The 16,370-nt window shown below is 35.9% G+C and overlaps 1 protein-coding gene across 11 annotated transcripts in view; it reads right to left on the reverse strand.

The window, feature by feature from the left end:
* The window catches only part of EML5 (EMAP like 5), a 176,187-nt gene that overhangs the window by 107,891 nt on the left and 51,926 nt on the right, over positions 1 to 16,370 (reverse strand). For all 11 annotated transcript variants that reach the window (XR_008299587.1, XM_027066369.2, XM_027066368.2 and 8 more), the window contains 3 exons: positions 8,400 to 8,537; positions 3,787 to 4,043; positions 2,474 to 2,686 (listed from right to left, as the gene is read on the reverse strand). Coding sequence is in view for 10 of the 11 variants with exons in the window: in XM_027066369.2 (XP_026922170.1) it covers positions 2,474 to 2,686; positions 3,787 to 4,043; positions 8,400 to 8,537 (608 nt within the window). In the remaining variant the exon portion in view is untranslated. The remainder of the gene's footprint in view (positions 1 to 2,473; positions 2,687 to 3,786; positions 4,044 to 8,399; positions 8,538 to 16,370) is intronic.

Below are 16,370 nucleotides of genomic sequence, written 5' to 3' on the forward strand. Positions count from 1 at the left end.
GCCCTTAAGTTCAACATAAACTACCTATTTCTTTTTCAAGTTTTTAATCGAATTCTAGTTAATTAACATATATGGTAAAATTGGTTTCAGGTGTAGAATTTAGTGATTCATCACTTACATATAACACCTGTGCTCATCACAAGTGCCCTCCTTAATAGCCATCATTCATTTGGCCCACCCCCCATTCCTACCTCCCTTCATCAAACCTGTTTCTTCTCCATAATTAAGAGTCTCTTATGGATTCCTTCTCTATATTTTTTATCCTTCCCATATATTCATCTGTTTTATTTCTTAAATTCCACATACAAGTGAAATCATATAGTATTTGTCTTTCTCTGACTGACTTCTGTAACTTAGCTTAATAAACTCTAGTTCCATCTACGTCATTGCAAATGGCAAGATTTCATTCTTTTTGATGGCTGAGTAATATTCCACTGTATATATATATATATTCCCACATTTTCTGTATCCATTCAACTGTCAATGGACTTTTGGGCTCTTTCCATAGTTCGGCTATTGTTGATAATGCTATTATAAACATTGGGGTGCATATGCCCCTTTGAATCTGTATTTTTGATTCCTTTGGATAAATACCTAGTAGTGCAATTGCTGGGACATAGGGTAGTTCTGTTTTAACCTTTGAAGAACCTCCATATAGTTTTCCAGAGTGGCTATACCAGTTTGCATTCCCACATTTCTCACCAACCTCTGTTATTGCCTGAGTTGTTAATTTTAGCCATTCTGACAGGTGTGAGGTAGTAGCTCATTGTGCTTTGATTTGTATTTCCTTGATGATGACTGATGTTGACCATCTTTTCATGTGTCTGTTAGCCATCTGGATGTCTTCTTTGGAAAAATGTTCATGTCTTCTGCTTACTTCTTAACAGGATTATTTATTTTGGGGGTGTAGAGTTTCATAAGTTCTTCATAGATTTTGGATAGTAACACTTTATCCGATATGTTATTTGCAAATATCTTCTCCCATTCCTTTGCAAATGACATATCTGAACTACCTACTTAAACACAACTATTCAGCTGTTCACTTTTTACTGAACTGCATTTTAACATGTATCTAAAAGCTTTTACCAATGACCAGGTAAAAATAATTACTACATTTGCTACAGATATTAATGCCCTAGGAATATACTCACTGCACCTAATCTAAAGCTCCATACTATATGAGAGAATTCTTTGAAAACTAAATCTCGGAAAAAAAACTCTGCTTTCCCTGAATAGTGAAAAACACTTTTTAAAAAAACATCTGGCTCAGTTGATAGATCACACAATTCTAGATCTTGGGGTCATGAATCTGAGCCCCACGATGAGACAAGTTCACTTAAAAAAACAAAACATGTATATCAACTACACTCAAATTAAAAGGGTTTAAAAAAAAGGCTTAAAATACTTATGATGAAAATTATTTTGTGTCCTGTTTTATTTTTGGTTTCCAGGAAACTAATTTCCTGATACTAATTGTCTATTCATATAATTATTTTAGTACTTATGGACTTGTTATAAGCTAACTCAAATATTTATTTGTCCCATGCTTTGTTCCACACAGTAATACACAGTATTTCACTTAATTATCCCCAAGTCTATGAACAGAATGTTTAATATCATCATTTAAGTAGAGATCCAAGAAAAAAAGGTGATACATAAAATGTGTAGAAAATAAACAATGATAAGACCTCTTATTTATCTTACCCTGACTGTTTACACAAAGTATATAAGTGCCAAAACAATATATGTTAAGGATTTAAACAAAAACACACCTGTACATGAAAACCAACGAAGAAACCAACAGGTTCCAAATTATGACCTGAGAGATTCTTGAGAAAAAGCCATGAGAAAAAATGTCTTCTAAAAGATACATGTTTAACAAGTTAAATGATTAAAGATAATTAGAAATAAGAAAAGTGTGTCTATCATTGTATAGTCTGACTCTATCAAATAATTCTGGGAGTGGAGAGAAAATGATTCTTTAAAAAGAGGTAAAGTATTAGTAAATTCTTAATGTGAGTTCAAAAATAATCTTCTAATAAAAATTTCACATCCAAAATAACGGTAACAAACAATTTTTAAATTAGCAAAATAAATGTAGCTAATTCTGTTCATTTTCATGCAACCCTTCACCAATTAATTAGTATACATATTTAAAAAAATATAAACCCTTTTATCTCGACTAATTTTCTACAAGAACTTAAAAGTCTTTTACTTAAAACAATTTTTCTAATTAATTTATTTGTTTTGAGAGAGACAGACAGACAGACAGTGTGAGTGAGGGAGCGAGAATCCCAAGCAGCTTCCTCACTGTCAGCACAGAGCCTGACACAAAGCTTGAACTCACAGGACCATGAATCATGACCTGAGATGAACTGAGAGTCATATGCTTAACTGACTAAGCCACCCAGGTGCTTCTAAAAGTCTTTTATAACAGACGAGCTACTTAATAGTATTTTGAAAGAAAAAATACCTTTTCTTAAACAAGGATATCGGAATAATTTTATAATTCCATAGTCATCAGCTGTAACTAAAACTTGGCCAATATAATTTCCATCTACTGAATTTATATCATTGATATCTGAATACTTGGGCCAAATTCCATTTACTTCAAGGCCTGAAACACATGTCCATGAAGCCCAATGAACACCTTTTATTTCTTCTTTGTTTGTCACTTCTTTTCCTCCTAAAAATAAATAATAGTCTTAATTTAAGAAGTTATTTCATTTTATTTTTTCTCAAGCATAAATTATACTGATAACATGGTAAACTCCAAAATTTCTTCACACTACAGTTAAAGGAGAGTAGCATGAATAGGTAGGTGAATACGGTAAGGAGAGAAGAAAACTAAACGGAAGGAAATTATTTAAAAAGCCACTACCCAAATTAGAGACACACAGATTTGATTCTGATGTAGCTTAGCAGGTTCGCTCAAGTGGAGAATAAACATTAATCCTACTAAAATCATGCCAGATTAGTCACAACACTGTAAGTCAGAAGAACAAGTAAAAGCTGTAAGAAAGTGGCAAATCAGCTTTTAAATGAGAAACCTAAGAATATACATGGTTGAGAGAAAAAAAGAAAACTGAAGGACCATGAAGGAAGGATGGCCAGGGAGTAATACATTTATATTAGGGATCAGGGCGTTAGGATTTGGTCCTAATTACACACACATTGGTAATAAAAAAACTTTTAGGGAGAGGCATTAATTTAATTATGCAGCTAGTTTTATTAAATAAGTTGTTGGAAAATAGTGACTAATTCATTAAGCATCCAACTAACTGAGGTACTGAGAGATAACATTTTGATGGTTGCTCTAATTCTTTTACAAATCTTTGGTGGAAACTCTCTCAAATTGAGGGTTTTAGCTATAGAATGGATATTTACAAAATTTATTTGAGGTAACCACAAAAAAAAAACCCAAACAATTTATGGTCAGGCATTGTTAGCAATTATATTTAATTAGTTCCACCCATAAAAATGGCACTTTGACTTTCTAACACAGAGTAGGACTTTACCAAATACTCCTCACATAGCACGGAATTCAACATCAAGTAGGTTTTAGATCCTCCAAGCAAAGAAGTTTTAATGAAGAACCAAAAAGATTTCAATAGGGCAGCCTGATGGAAAAGATCATAATGCCTGAAACATGAGCTCAGATCTTCTTTAATTTCCTGTAATCAAATGTATTTTATACTCTATTTCTCGTCAAATTCTAAAATATTTTACAGGTACTAAAAATCCATAAATAATAATATTAATTCATTAGAAACTTAGAAACTTTACCTGGCATCCTATAAAAAAGTCTTTTACCATTTCCATCATTTGTCTGTAAATATCTACTATCTGAGGACCAGTCAAGATGAGTGATGAAACTAAGCGACCCAACACATTCCCCAAACTTTTTATAACGTTGCGCAACGCCATAGATATCAACTGAGCTGTCATTGCATCCAACAGCAAGGTAAGTTCCATCTGGGGAATATTTTAACTCATGAATTGCCTCCTTCCTGTCTTTAATATGTACAACTTCGGTCATATCTCTGTAAAGAAAAAATGAGACCACATGAAAACAAGTCATTTGAGAATCAGTTCAGTTTTCAAATGTGTCTAAAATGACTATGAGGCTATATCAAGTATTTATAAATTATAAAACAAATATAAATGATACAAATATTAATTCAGAAACAATTACTTTGTTGAACAAAAATATAAGAGGACCAAATATGCTGGAAGTAGAAGAAAACGCTGAATTTTAGTTTAATTACTTTAAGGTAGTTTAAAGATTCATACTAAATTTTCATACAATAAAGGAAATAAAATCACAGATTTTTATGATTAAGTTCCTTGGAAATACTGAATTTATGAAAAATGCTTAATTACAAACACTGATTTTCAAATAAATTTTTATAATCAGACAAATGTGCAAAATTACATTCAAGAAATAAGGAAAAGAGGAATTGATTTGTATTCAGTAAGACACTTGAATGTATATCTTTATATAGGCACCGCTAATTATTTTTATTTTAACCTCGTCGAGCTTTTTTAATACAGTACAAATTCTTCCCAATTAACGACCATTTCAACCAGTAAAGTTAAACAATTTTTTCAATGATGCCTTATAACTGAGTTTTAGTTTGGGACACGCTGTATTGCAGATGCCTCTGAGACATCCAAGTGATGTTAAATAAACAACTGGAAATACACAGCTGGAGTTCAGAGGAGAGATGAGAGTGAGAACTTGGAACGTATTTGGAACCATCAGGCTATGGCTGGAAACTGAAACTGGAGGCAGGATAAGACTATCTAAGGGAGAAAACACAGTAAGAAGAAGAACAAGCCTAGGCATGAACTTTGATGTCCTCCAATACCTACTGGTAGGCAGAAGATAATGAGCCTATAAAGAAAATGGAAGCAGGAGAAGTAGGCTGAAAAGAGAAAGAGAATTAACATTCAAAGTCTGGGAAGAGGATGTTTTGAAAAGGAGGGGGTGGTTAAGGGGGCCAAATACTGCTGAGTGTCAACCTAGATGAAGACTGATGTTTCCTGGCCTTAGAGACAGGGTAGTATTAGCAAAAGCTTTTTTCTTTTTTTTCTTTTTTAAAGTTTATTTTATTTATTTTGTGAAAAAGACAAAAGAGAGTGTGCCAGCATGAGCAGGGGAGATACAGAAAGAGAGAAAGAGAGAAAGAGAGAGAGAGAGAGAGACAGAGAGAGAGAGAGAGAATCCCAAGCAGGCTCTGTGCTGTCAGTGCAGAGCCAGACCGGGGACTCGATCCCACAAACCATGAGATGGTGACCTGAGCCGAAATCAAGAGTTGTACACTTAACCGACTGAACTACCCAGGCAACCCCTATCCTAATCCTTTTAAAGTTGACATAATGTGGTAGTGACATGGTCAGAAAGAGACAAATGGCTAGCCACTGGTAGAATCTAAAATGACAATGTTTTTACAACCAAAGCCTACTCCATACCCTGCAAGAAACTTTATTCTATCCCCCAGGAAATTTGTTAACTGTGCTTATCAAGCTCTTCCTCTAAAGTCTTCCTAACTATTCATGAGAATGAATGAGTGCCTCTGAGGAGTCTGCTGTGCATCACACCATGCAGCCCACCATAAGTCAAAGTTTTACATGCATATATCTTCTAATTTTAAAAATATTTGCACTTTTTTCATTTAATTCCATGATATTAATGTTTATTTTAATATAAAATTGGTAACAGTTTTTATCACAAGGAAGAGATGCTCTAGAAGTTATGTAACTTTGTGCTGGAACATCACCTTGTACCTCAATTTAAGAATCAGTGTGGGGGTGCCTGCACGGCTCAGTTGGTTGAGCATTCGACTCTTGATTTCAGCTCAGGTCATGATCCCAGGGTCATGGGATCAAACCTTGCATGGGGCTCCATGCTGGGCATAGAGCCTGCTTAAGATTCTCTATCTTCCCCTCTGCCCCTCTCCCCTATTTGCCCACGCACTCTTGTGCACATGCTCTCATGTAGGTGTTCGTTCTCTAATAAAAAAAATTTTTTTAAATAAAAAAGGATCAGTGTATTGGGGGAACCTTGGATGGCTCAGTTGGTTAAACGCATCCAACTCTCGATCTCAGCTCAGGTTTTGATCTCAGGGTCGTGAGTTCAAGCCCCACATTGGGCTCCATGCTGGGCCTGGAGCCTACTGAAAAAAAAAATAGTAATAATAACCAGTGCGTTAGATTCAAATCTATTCAATACTCCTCCAGTCATAATATGAGGGTACGTTAGTACAGCTACACTTAATGAATTTTGCTTTATGGTATAGAGAATATATACCACAAACCAAGAAGAAACAGTGACCAGGTGAATTTAGGATTAAGAATATTGAGTTACAACAATAGCCAAAGTATGGAAAGAGCTCAAATGTCCATCAATGGATGAATGGATAAAGATGATGTGGTATATATATACAATGGAGTATTACTCAGCAATCAAAAAGAATGAAATCTTGCCATTTGCAACTATGTGGATGGGACTAGAAGGTATTATGCTAAGCAAAATTAGAAAAAAAAATGACTTCACTCATACAAAGACTTTTAAGATACAAAACAGATGAAAATAAGGGAAGGGAAGCAAAATAATAAAAAACAAAAATAATATAAAAACAGGGAGGGGGACAAAACATAAGAGACTCTTAGAGAACAAAATGAGAGTTGTTGAGGGGTTGTGGGGGGGAATGGGCTAAATGGGTAAGGGGCTTAAGGAATCTACTTCTGAAATCACTGTTGCACCATGTGCTAACCTGGATGTAAATTATAAAAATAAATAAATTATAGAAAGTAAAAAAAGAAAAGAAGAAGAATATTGAGTTAAAGTTTTGTGGTTAAACTACAAAGGCATGCAGCAGTCATAATCACCACTCCAGTGATCCTGTCAGCAATGTTGGACTCAGTTGCTTAAACACTGACTTATTAGAAATAAGAACTTATTCACCCAGTTACTTACAAATAATTGAAAGGTGAAATAAATGTACAATTAACAGAAATAATCACTATTTTTAATGCATACAAGCTAAACAAGAGGAACTCTTAGACGTTTTCCAAGCGTCTCAAATTCTTGGTTGCAAAACAATGTAAATGTACTTAATGCCACTGAATTTTGAAATACGGTTAAGATGGTAAATTTTATATTACACATATTTTATCACAATTTAAAAAGCAGTACAAGAGAAAAATCTTACCATGTCTCATTGTAAAAATCTGTCCCAGAAAAGAGTCAGTGTCTAGAGAAACGGAGAAGTACAAAAAAAAAAAAAAAAAAAAGAAAGAAAGAAAGGAAAAGAAAAAAGAAACAGAAGTACAAGAGAACACGAGGTACCTGAAGAAGCAAAAGATGTTTTATACAGTTGAAAGAAAGAGACTGAGGTAGAAAGAAACAGGCTGGAGATGGGCACTACTGGCTATGTTAAGGATTATGAACTTCCACTTAAGGACAGTGCTAAGCTTTTATCATATTTTAGGAAGAGGAGGACTGCAAACAAATGTGTTTCAAAATAGTGAACTGAAGAGTGAATAAGAAAAAGTCTTGAAAGAAGCAAAACAGGAGGTAAGGAGACCTGCTGAGACACTATCGCACCAATCCAGTTAGGAGATTGCAGAAGCCCATACAAGAGTACAATGGTGAGAATGGGAGGAAGCAGATTAATTTGAAGACTACTCAGGAAATAGATTCTCCAGAATTCTGTGATTAACTACACAAGGGAGGCAAAAGAGAGAAATGAATTAATGATTTCTGGACTGGGCAACTAAAAAGGTGGTCCTACCACTCACTAGGCTAAGGAGAAGGATTCTGTAAGTATATATGCTTATGAACACACATGGGTCTACAGCAAAGTTTTTAATAGCTATATAGAATTCAGTTGAATGCACCATAACTACAATTCAACACAGGATGTTAACTGCTTTAACAAATTCTTTTAACTTTTCTAATGATGCAAACAAAAAAAAAGTAGGCATTTTTTTTTCAAAGAATAAAGCTACAAATAACAAAAAACATTTCACCCATTTTTAACTGCCCCAAGGCTACCCCCCACCCACCAGTAATGGCAGAGGATCATTACTGAAAATCAATACTACCAAGGAATGGAAGTCAAAACCCAAATTTGTAGCTCAAAATTTTAGCCATTAATTCACTAAACATTCTTAACCCCTAAAACCAAGGTTTTTGAGTTAACCACTTTCTGACAAAGCCATTTTTATTAATATACTTAATATTCAATAAAAGTAATATCTGATATATATGTGTGTATGTGTATATATATTAATAAGAAGGGAGGGAGGAAAGAAAATGGGTAAAAACAATGAGTATTATATAGTCTCACTTAAAAAAATTTACTGTTTTTATTTCTACTCCAATATCATACCTTACTCTAAGTACAGTGAATGAGCCATCCTTCATTCCAAGGGCAAGATGGATTCCATCTACATTTACAGCTGCACAACGAATTGGTTCTTCCATATTACACCTTGCTATTAGTGCATGATCTATTAGACTCCATATCCTGTAACATTTAATTAAAAGAGTAATTAACCACTGTGTGCTTATAAAAACTCTATGAAAAGATTTTGATTAAAATAATCATCTCATTTTAAGAAAGTAATATGAATCTAGAATTTTAACACTTTGCTTTGTCAGAAGGAGATCTTATTTATGAAAATAGGAATACTGTTCATATTTTAAAAGATAAGAATTCCAATTGTAATGACATCAAGTTTTTCCAATCATTCATTTTAGGTAGATGATTTCTACTCTGATCAAAGGGGATACACACACCCACACATGTATATATACATATACACATATATACATATGGTATATATAAGGGGTGCATGCGTGCGTGTGGTATAGTGGTATATGGTATATACTATATATATAGTCTTAAATTTTTTTTTTATAATTTATTTATGAGAGACAAAGAGAAATAGAGCATGAGCAGGGGAGCAGCAGAGAGAGAGGGAGACACAGAATCCGAAGCAGGCTCCAGGCTCCGAACTGTCTGCACGGAGCCCGACAGGGGGCTCGAACTCACAAACCGCGAGATCATGATCCAGCCGAAGTCGGCCACTTAACCGACTGAGCCACCCAGGCGTCCCTATAGTCTTTAAACTTATTAAGACTATGCAAATTCAGAGTCTGTTCCAGACTCTAATGTTAGAAATCTATAATGGGTAAGTAGAAAATGCCATTGTTTGAAAAATTAAGAATTATACTTCTAGATAACCTAAAGGACAAAGAAAAAATACAAATGAAAATTAGTTAATATTTTCAAGTTATAATAAAATGTTTCATATCAAAACTTGTGGGATTCAGCTGAAATAGTACTTAGGAAGAACTTTAAATACAGATATTGTAAAAACAAATGCTACAATTTAATGAACAGAAATCTACCCCAAGAGGTTAGGAAAAGATCAGCAAAACTAGATTTTTTAAGTGTTTTTAGAGCAGTGTTTTTTTTTCAATATATGAAGTTTATTGTCAAATTGGTTTCCATACAACACCCAGTGCTCATCACAAAAGGTGCCCTCCTCAATACCCATCACCCACCCTCCCACCCCCCATCAACCCTCAGTTTGTTCTCAGTTTTTAAGAGTCTCTTATGCTTTGCCTCTCTTCCACTCTAACCTCTTTTTTGTTTTTTTTTCCTTCCCCTCCCCCATGGGTTTCTGTTAAGTTTCTCAGGATCCACATAAGAGTGAAACCATATGGTATCTGTCTTTCTCTGTATGGCTTATTTCACTTAGCATAACACTCTCCAGTTCCATCCACGTTGCTACAAAGGGCCATATTTCATGCTTTCTCATTGCCACGTAGTACTCCATTGTGTATATACACCACAATTTCTTTATCCATTCATCAGTTGATGGACATTTAGGCTCTTTCCATCATTTGGCTATTGTTGAGAGTGCTGCTATAAACATTGGGGTACAAGTGCTCCTATGCATCAGTACTCCTGTATCCCTTGGGTAAATTCCTAGCAGTGCTATTGCTGGGTCATAGGGTAGGTCTATTTTTAATTTTCTGAGGAACCTCCACACTGTTTTCCAGAGTGGCTGCACCAATTCGCATTCCCACCAACAGTGCAAGAGGGTTCCCGTTTCTCCACATCCTCGCCAGCACCTATAGTCTCCTGATTTGTTCATTTTGGCCACTCTGACTGGCGTGAGGTGATATCTGAGTGTGGTTTTGATTTGTATTTCCCTGATGAGGAGCGACGTTGAGCATCTTTTCATGTGCCTGTTGGCCATCCGGATGTCTTCTTTAGAGAAGTGTCTATTCATGTTTTCTGCCCATTTCTTCACTGGATTATTTGTTTTTCGGGTGTGGAGTTTGGTGAGCTCTTTATAGCTCTTTATAGATTTTGGATACTAGCCCTTTGTCCAATATGTCATTTGCAAATATCTTTTCCCATTCCGTTGGTTGCCTTTCAGTTTTGTTGGTTGTTTCCTTTGCTGTGCAAAAGCTTTTTATCTTCATGAGGTCCCAGTAGTTCATTCTTGCTTTTAATTCCCTTGCCTTTGGGGATGTGTCAAGTAAGAAACTGCTACGGCTGAGGTCAGAGAGGTCTTTTCCTGCTTTCTCCTCTAGGGTTTTGATGGTTTCCTGTCTCACATTCAGGTCCTTTATCCATTTTGAGTTTATTTTTGTGAATGGTGTGAGAAAGTGGTCTAGTTTCAATCTTCTGCATGTTGCTGTCCAGTTCTCCCAGCACCATTTGTTAAAGAGACTTTTTTCCATTGGATGTTCTTTCCTGCTTTGTCAAAGATGAGTTGGCCATACGTTTGTGGGTCTAGTTCTGGGGTTTCTATTCTATTCCATTGGTCTGTGTGTCTGTTTTTGTGCCAGTACCATGCTGTCTTGATGATTACAGCTTTGTAGTAGAGGCTAACGTCTGGGATTGTGATGCCTCCTGCTTTGGTCTTCTTCTTCAAAATTACTTTGGCTATTCGGGGCCTTTTGTGGTTCCATATGAATTTTAGGATTGCTTGTTCTAGTTTCGAGAAGAATGCTGCTGCAATTTTGATTGGGATTGCATTGAATGTGTAGATAGCTTTGGGTAGTATTGACATTTTGACAATATTTATTCTTCCAAACCATGAGCACGGAATGTTTTTCCATTTCTTTATATCTTCTTCAATTTCCTTCATAAGCTTTCTATAGTTTTCAGCATACAGATCTTGTACATCTTTGGTTAGATTTATTCCTAGGTATTTTATGCTTCTTGGTGCAATTGTGAATGGGATCAGTTTCTTTGTCTTTCTGTTGCTTCATTATTAGCGTATAAGAATGCAACTGATTTCTGTACATTGATTTTGTATCCTGCAACTTTGCTAAATTCATGGATCAGTTCTAGCAGACTTCTGGTGGAGTCTATCGGATTTTCCATGTATAATATCATGTCATCTGCAAAAAGTGAAAGCTTGACTTTATCTTTGCCAATTTTGATGCCTTTGATTTCCTTTTGTTGTCTGATTGCTGATGCTAGAACTTCCAACACTATGTTAAACAACAGCGGTGAGAGTGGACATCCCTGTCGTGTTCCTGATCTCAGGGAAAAAGCTCTCAGTTTTTCCCCATTGAGGATGATGTTAGCTGGGCTTTTCATAAATGGCTTTTATGATCTTTAGGTATGTTCCTTCTATTCCGACTTTCTTGAGGGTTTTTATTAAGAAACTTTGCTGAATTTTATCAAAGGCCTTTTCTGCATCGATTGACAGGATCATATGGTTCTTATCTTTTCTTTTATTAATGTGATGTATCACACTGATTGATTTGCGAATGTTGAACCAGCCCTGCATCCCAGGAATGAATCCCACTTGATCATGGTGAATATTTCTTTTTATGTGCTGTTGAATTCGGCTTGCTAGTATCTTATTGAGAATTTTTGCATCCATATTCATCAGGGATATTGGCCTGTAGTTCTCTTTTTTCACTGGGTCTCTGTCTGGTTTAGGAATCAAAGTAATACTGGCTTCATAGAATGAGTCTGGAAGTTTTCCTTCCCTTTCTATTTTTTGGAATAGCTTGAGAAGGATAGGTATTATCTCTGCTTTAAACATCTGGTAGAACTCCCCGGGGAAGCCATCTGGTCCTGGACTCTTATTTGTTGGGAGATTTTTGATGAATGATTCAATTTCTTTACTGGTTATGGGTCTGTTCAAGATTTCTATTTCCTCCTGATTGAGTTTTGGAAGCATGTGGGTGTTTAGGAATTTGTCCATTTCTTCCAGGTTGTCCAGTTTGTTGGCATATAACTTTTCTTAGTATTCCCTGATAATTGCTTGTATCTCTGAGGGATTGGTTGTAATAATTCCATTTTCATTCATGATTTTATCTATTTGGGTCATCTCCCTTTTCTTTTTGAGAAGCCTGGCTAGAGGTTTATCAATTTTGTTTATTTTTTCAAAAAACCAACTCTTGGTTTCGTTGATCTGCTCTACAGTTTTTTTAGATTCTATATTGTTTATTTCTGCTCTGATCTTTATTATTTCTCTTCTTCTGCTGGGTTTAGGCTGCCTTTGCTGTTCTGCTTCTATTTCCTTTAGGTGTGCTGTTAGATTTTGTATTTGGGATTTTCTTGTTTCTTGAGATAGGCCTGGATTGCAATGTATTTTCCTCTCAGGACTGCTTTTGCTGCATCCCAAAGCGTTTGGATTGTTGTATTTTCATTTTCATTTGTTTCCATATATTTTTTAATTTCTTCTCTAATTGCCTGGTTGACCCATTCATTCTTTAGTAGGGTGTTCTTTAACCTCCATGCTTTCGGAGGTTTTCCAGACTTTTTCCTGTGGTTGATTTCAAGCTTCATCGCATTGTGGTCTGAAAGTATGCATGGTATGATTTCAATTCTTGTATACTTATGAAGGGCTGTTTTGTGACCCAGTATGTGATCTATCTTGGAGAATGTTCCATGTGCACTCGAGAAGAAAGTATATTTTGTTGCTTTGGGATGCAGAGTTCTAACTATATCTGTCAAGTCCATCTGAGCCAATGTATCATTCAGGGCCCTTGTTTCTTTATCGACCGTGTGTCTAGATGATCTATCCATTTCTGTAAGTGGAGTGTTAAAGTCCCCTGCAATTACCACATTCTTATCAATAAGGTTGCTTATGTTTGTGAGTAATTGTTTTATATATTTGGGGGCTCCTGTATTCGGAGCATAGACATTTATAATTGTTAGCTCTTCCTGATGGATAGACCCTGTGATTATTATATAATGCCCTTCTTCATCTCTTGTTACAGCCTTTGATTTAAAGTCTAGTTTGTCTGATATAAGTATGGCTACTCCAGCTTTCTTTTGGCTTCCAGTGGCATGATAAATAGTTCTCCATCCCTTCACTCTCAATCTGAAGACGTCCTCAGGTCTAAAATGAGTGTCTTGTAGACAGCAAATAGATGGGTCTTGTTTTTTTATCCATTCTGATACCCTATGTCTTTTGGTTGGTGCATTTAGTCCATTTACATTCAGTGTTATTACAGAAAGATATGGATTTAGAGTCATTGTGATGTCCGTAGGTTTCATGCTTGTAGCGATGTCTCTGGTACTTTGTCTCACAGGATCCCCCTTAGGATCTCTTGTAGGGCTGATTTAGCGGTGACGAATTCCTTCAGTTTTTGTTTGTTTGGGAAGACCTTTATCTCTCCTTCTATTCTAAATGACAGACTTGCTGGATAAAGGATTCTCGGCTGCATATTTTTTCTGTTCATCACATTGAAGATCTCCTACCATTCCTTTCTGGCTTGTCAAGTTTCAGTAGAGAAATCAGTCATGAGTCTTATAGGTCTCCCTTTATGTTAGAGCACGTTTATCTCTAGCTGCTTTCAGAATTTTCTCTTTATCCTTGTATTTTGCCAGTTTCACTATGATATGTCGTGCAGAAGATCAATTCAAGTTACGTCTGAAGGGAGTTCTCTGTGCCTCTTGGATTTCAATGCCTTTTTCCTTCCCCAGATCAGGGAAGTTCTCAGCTATTATTTCTTCAAGTACACCTTCAGCACCTTTCCCTCTCTCTTCCTCCTCTGGAATACCAATTATGCGTAGATTATTTCTCTTTAGTGCATCACTTAGTTCTCTAATTTTCCCCTCATACTCCTGGATTTTTTTATCTCGCTTTTTCTCAGCTTCTTCTTTGTCCATAATTTTATCTTCTAGTTCACCTATTCTCTCCTCTGCCTCTTCAATCCGAGCCATAGTTGTCTCCATTTTATTTTGCAGTTCATTGATCGCATTTTTTAGCTCCTCCTGGCTGTTCCTTAGTCCCTTGATCTCTGTAGCAAGAGATTCTCTGCTGTCCTTTATACTGTTTTCAAGCCCAGGGATTAATTTTATGACTATTATTCTAAATTCACTTTCTGTTATATTATTTAAATCATCTTTGATCAGTTCATTAGCTGTCGTTATTTCCTGGAGGTTTTTTTTGAGGGGAATTCTTCCGTTTCGTCATTTTGGATAGTCCCTGGAGTGGTGCGGGACTGTGGGGCACTTCCCCTGTGCTGTCTTGAATAACTTGCGTTGGTGGGCGGGGATGCAGTCAGACCTGATGTCTGCCCCAGGCCACCGCTGGGGCCACAGCCAGACTGGTGTGTGCCTTCTCTTCCCCTGAGCAGTTTTTTTTTTTTTAAACATTCTATTTGTTGATGTTTTATAGGAAAAATGATTTTGTATATTGCTTTTATAGCTAGGAAATTTGTTAAACTATCTTTTTAATTCCAATAATTTCTCTGCATTTTCTTCTTGATTTTATACATATATAATCATAACATCAGCAAATGACAGTTGTTTCTTCCATTCCAAACCAAATATCTTTATATAAATATATTACACAGATATAGCCTTACTGTGCTGACAAAGATTTCTAGTCTACAGCTGAATATAATGGTGACAAATATAATGGTGAAAGTCGACATCACTGTCTTCTTCCTGATTCCAAAGGAAAACTTTCAGTATTTCAATAACAATTATATTTACCAAAGACTTTATGCTCTACCACAAGGGTCAGCAAACCACAGCCTGTAGGCCAAACCAGGACCACTGTCTGTTTTTGTACAGTCTGGAAAGGTAAGAATGGTTTTTACATTTTTAAATGGTTGGGACAAAAATTTTAAATGACAACATTTTGAGATATGAGAGAATTCTAGGAAATTCAAATTTCAGTGTCTGTAAATCAAGTTTCATGGAAACACAGCCACACTTTTTGTTTACATGGTTGCTTTCATACTGCAGAGGCAGAGTGGAGTTGTTGCCAAAGGAACGGCAGATGGTATGTGACGTTCATATCACTTTGTACTGCCCCTTCCATGCACTACAAATTGCAGTGACAGAGTTACAAGTTGACAGAATTTCAGTGCTAGGTGTATTAATCACATATACCCATTGTGTCAAAACAAGAAGAAAAAGAGAAAAGTGAACTTCACAGGTTGCATTTTTAAGGCACAGTGGAGCATGAATTATATCGTTACTGATTTAGATGGTACAGCACTGTATTATGCAATAACACTATAGCTGCTCTAAAAAAACACAAATACAGATTAACATTACTGGACTAAGTACTCATCACGGTATCTTTGACTCACAGGAAAGCAATGATTAGAAAAATTCAAATTTAAAAATTAAAATGTGATGTCAACAAAAGTTAAGTTTCTAAGTGGCTTGTTAGCCAAACAAGGAAAGCTGTTTCTTGGTAATGGATTAATTATATTATTTTATTTTATTTTATTATTTTTTTTAATTTATTTTTTTTCAACGTTTATTTATTTTTGGGACAGAGAGAGACAGAGCATGAACGGGCGAGGGGCAGAGAGAGAGGGAGACACAGAATCGGAAACAGGCTCCAGGCTCTGAGCCATCAGCCCAGAGCCCGATGCAGGGCTCGAACTCACGGACCGCGAGATCGTGACCTGGCTGATGTCGGACGCTTAACTGACTGCGCCACCCAGGCGCCCCCTAATTATATTATTTTAAATTGCAGTGGCTAAAGAAATGTGTCCAGAGAAAATAAATTTAAGGTTATTAGCTTTTAGGTCAGAAGAGTTTCTCAAAGAGTTGAAGGTGTTGGAAAAACCACCAACAGTTAACTAAAAACAAGACAAACAATGTTCAGTGGTTTCCCTGAATTCTGGTGAGTCAACAGATGTTAACAATACTACTCGGTTATTTATTTGAAGAGTCAATGCCAAGTTTGAAGCAATGAAAAATTAGTTTCTGTCGCTAGTCGGTGTGGAACAACTACAAGCTAGAATGTTTTCAAAGACGTAAGTGAAAAAGCACTAAACCAATACAATGTAAAGTGGCATTAGATGGGGCTGAAAAACATGGATAGAAAAAAATTGCCGTGGC

This window comes from Acinonyx jubatus, chromosome B3 (assembly GCF_027475565.1).
Source record: "Acinonyx jubatus isolate Ajub_Pintada_27869175 chromosome B3, VMU_Ajub_asm_v1.0, whole genome shotgun sequence".
Taxonomy (NCBI): Eukaryota; Metazoa; Chordata; class Mammalia; order Carnivora; family Felidae; genus Acinonyx; species Acinonyx jubatus.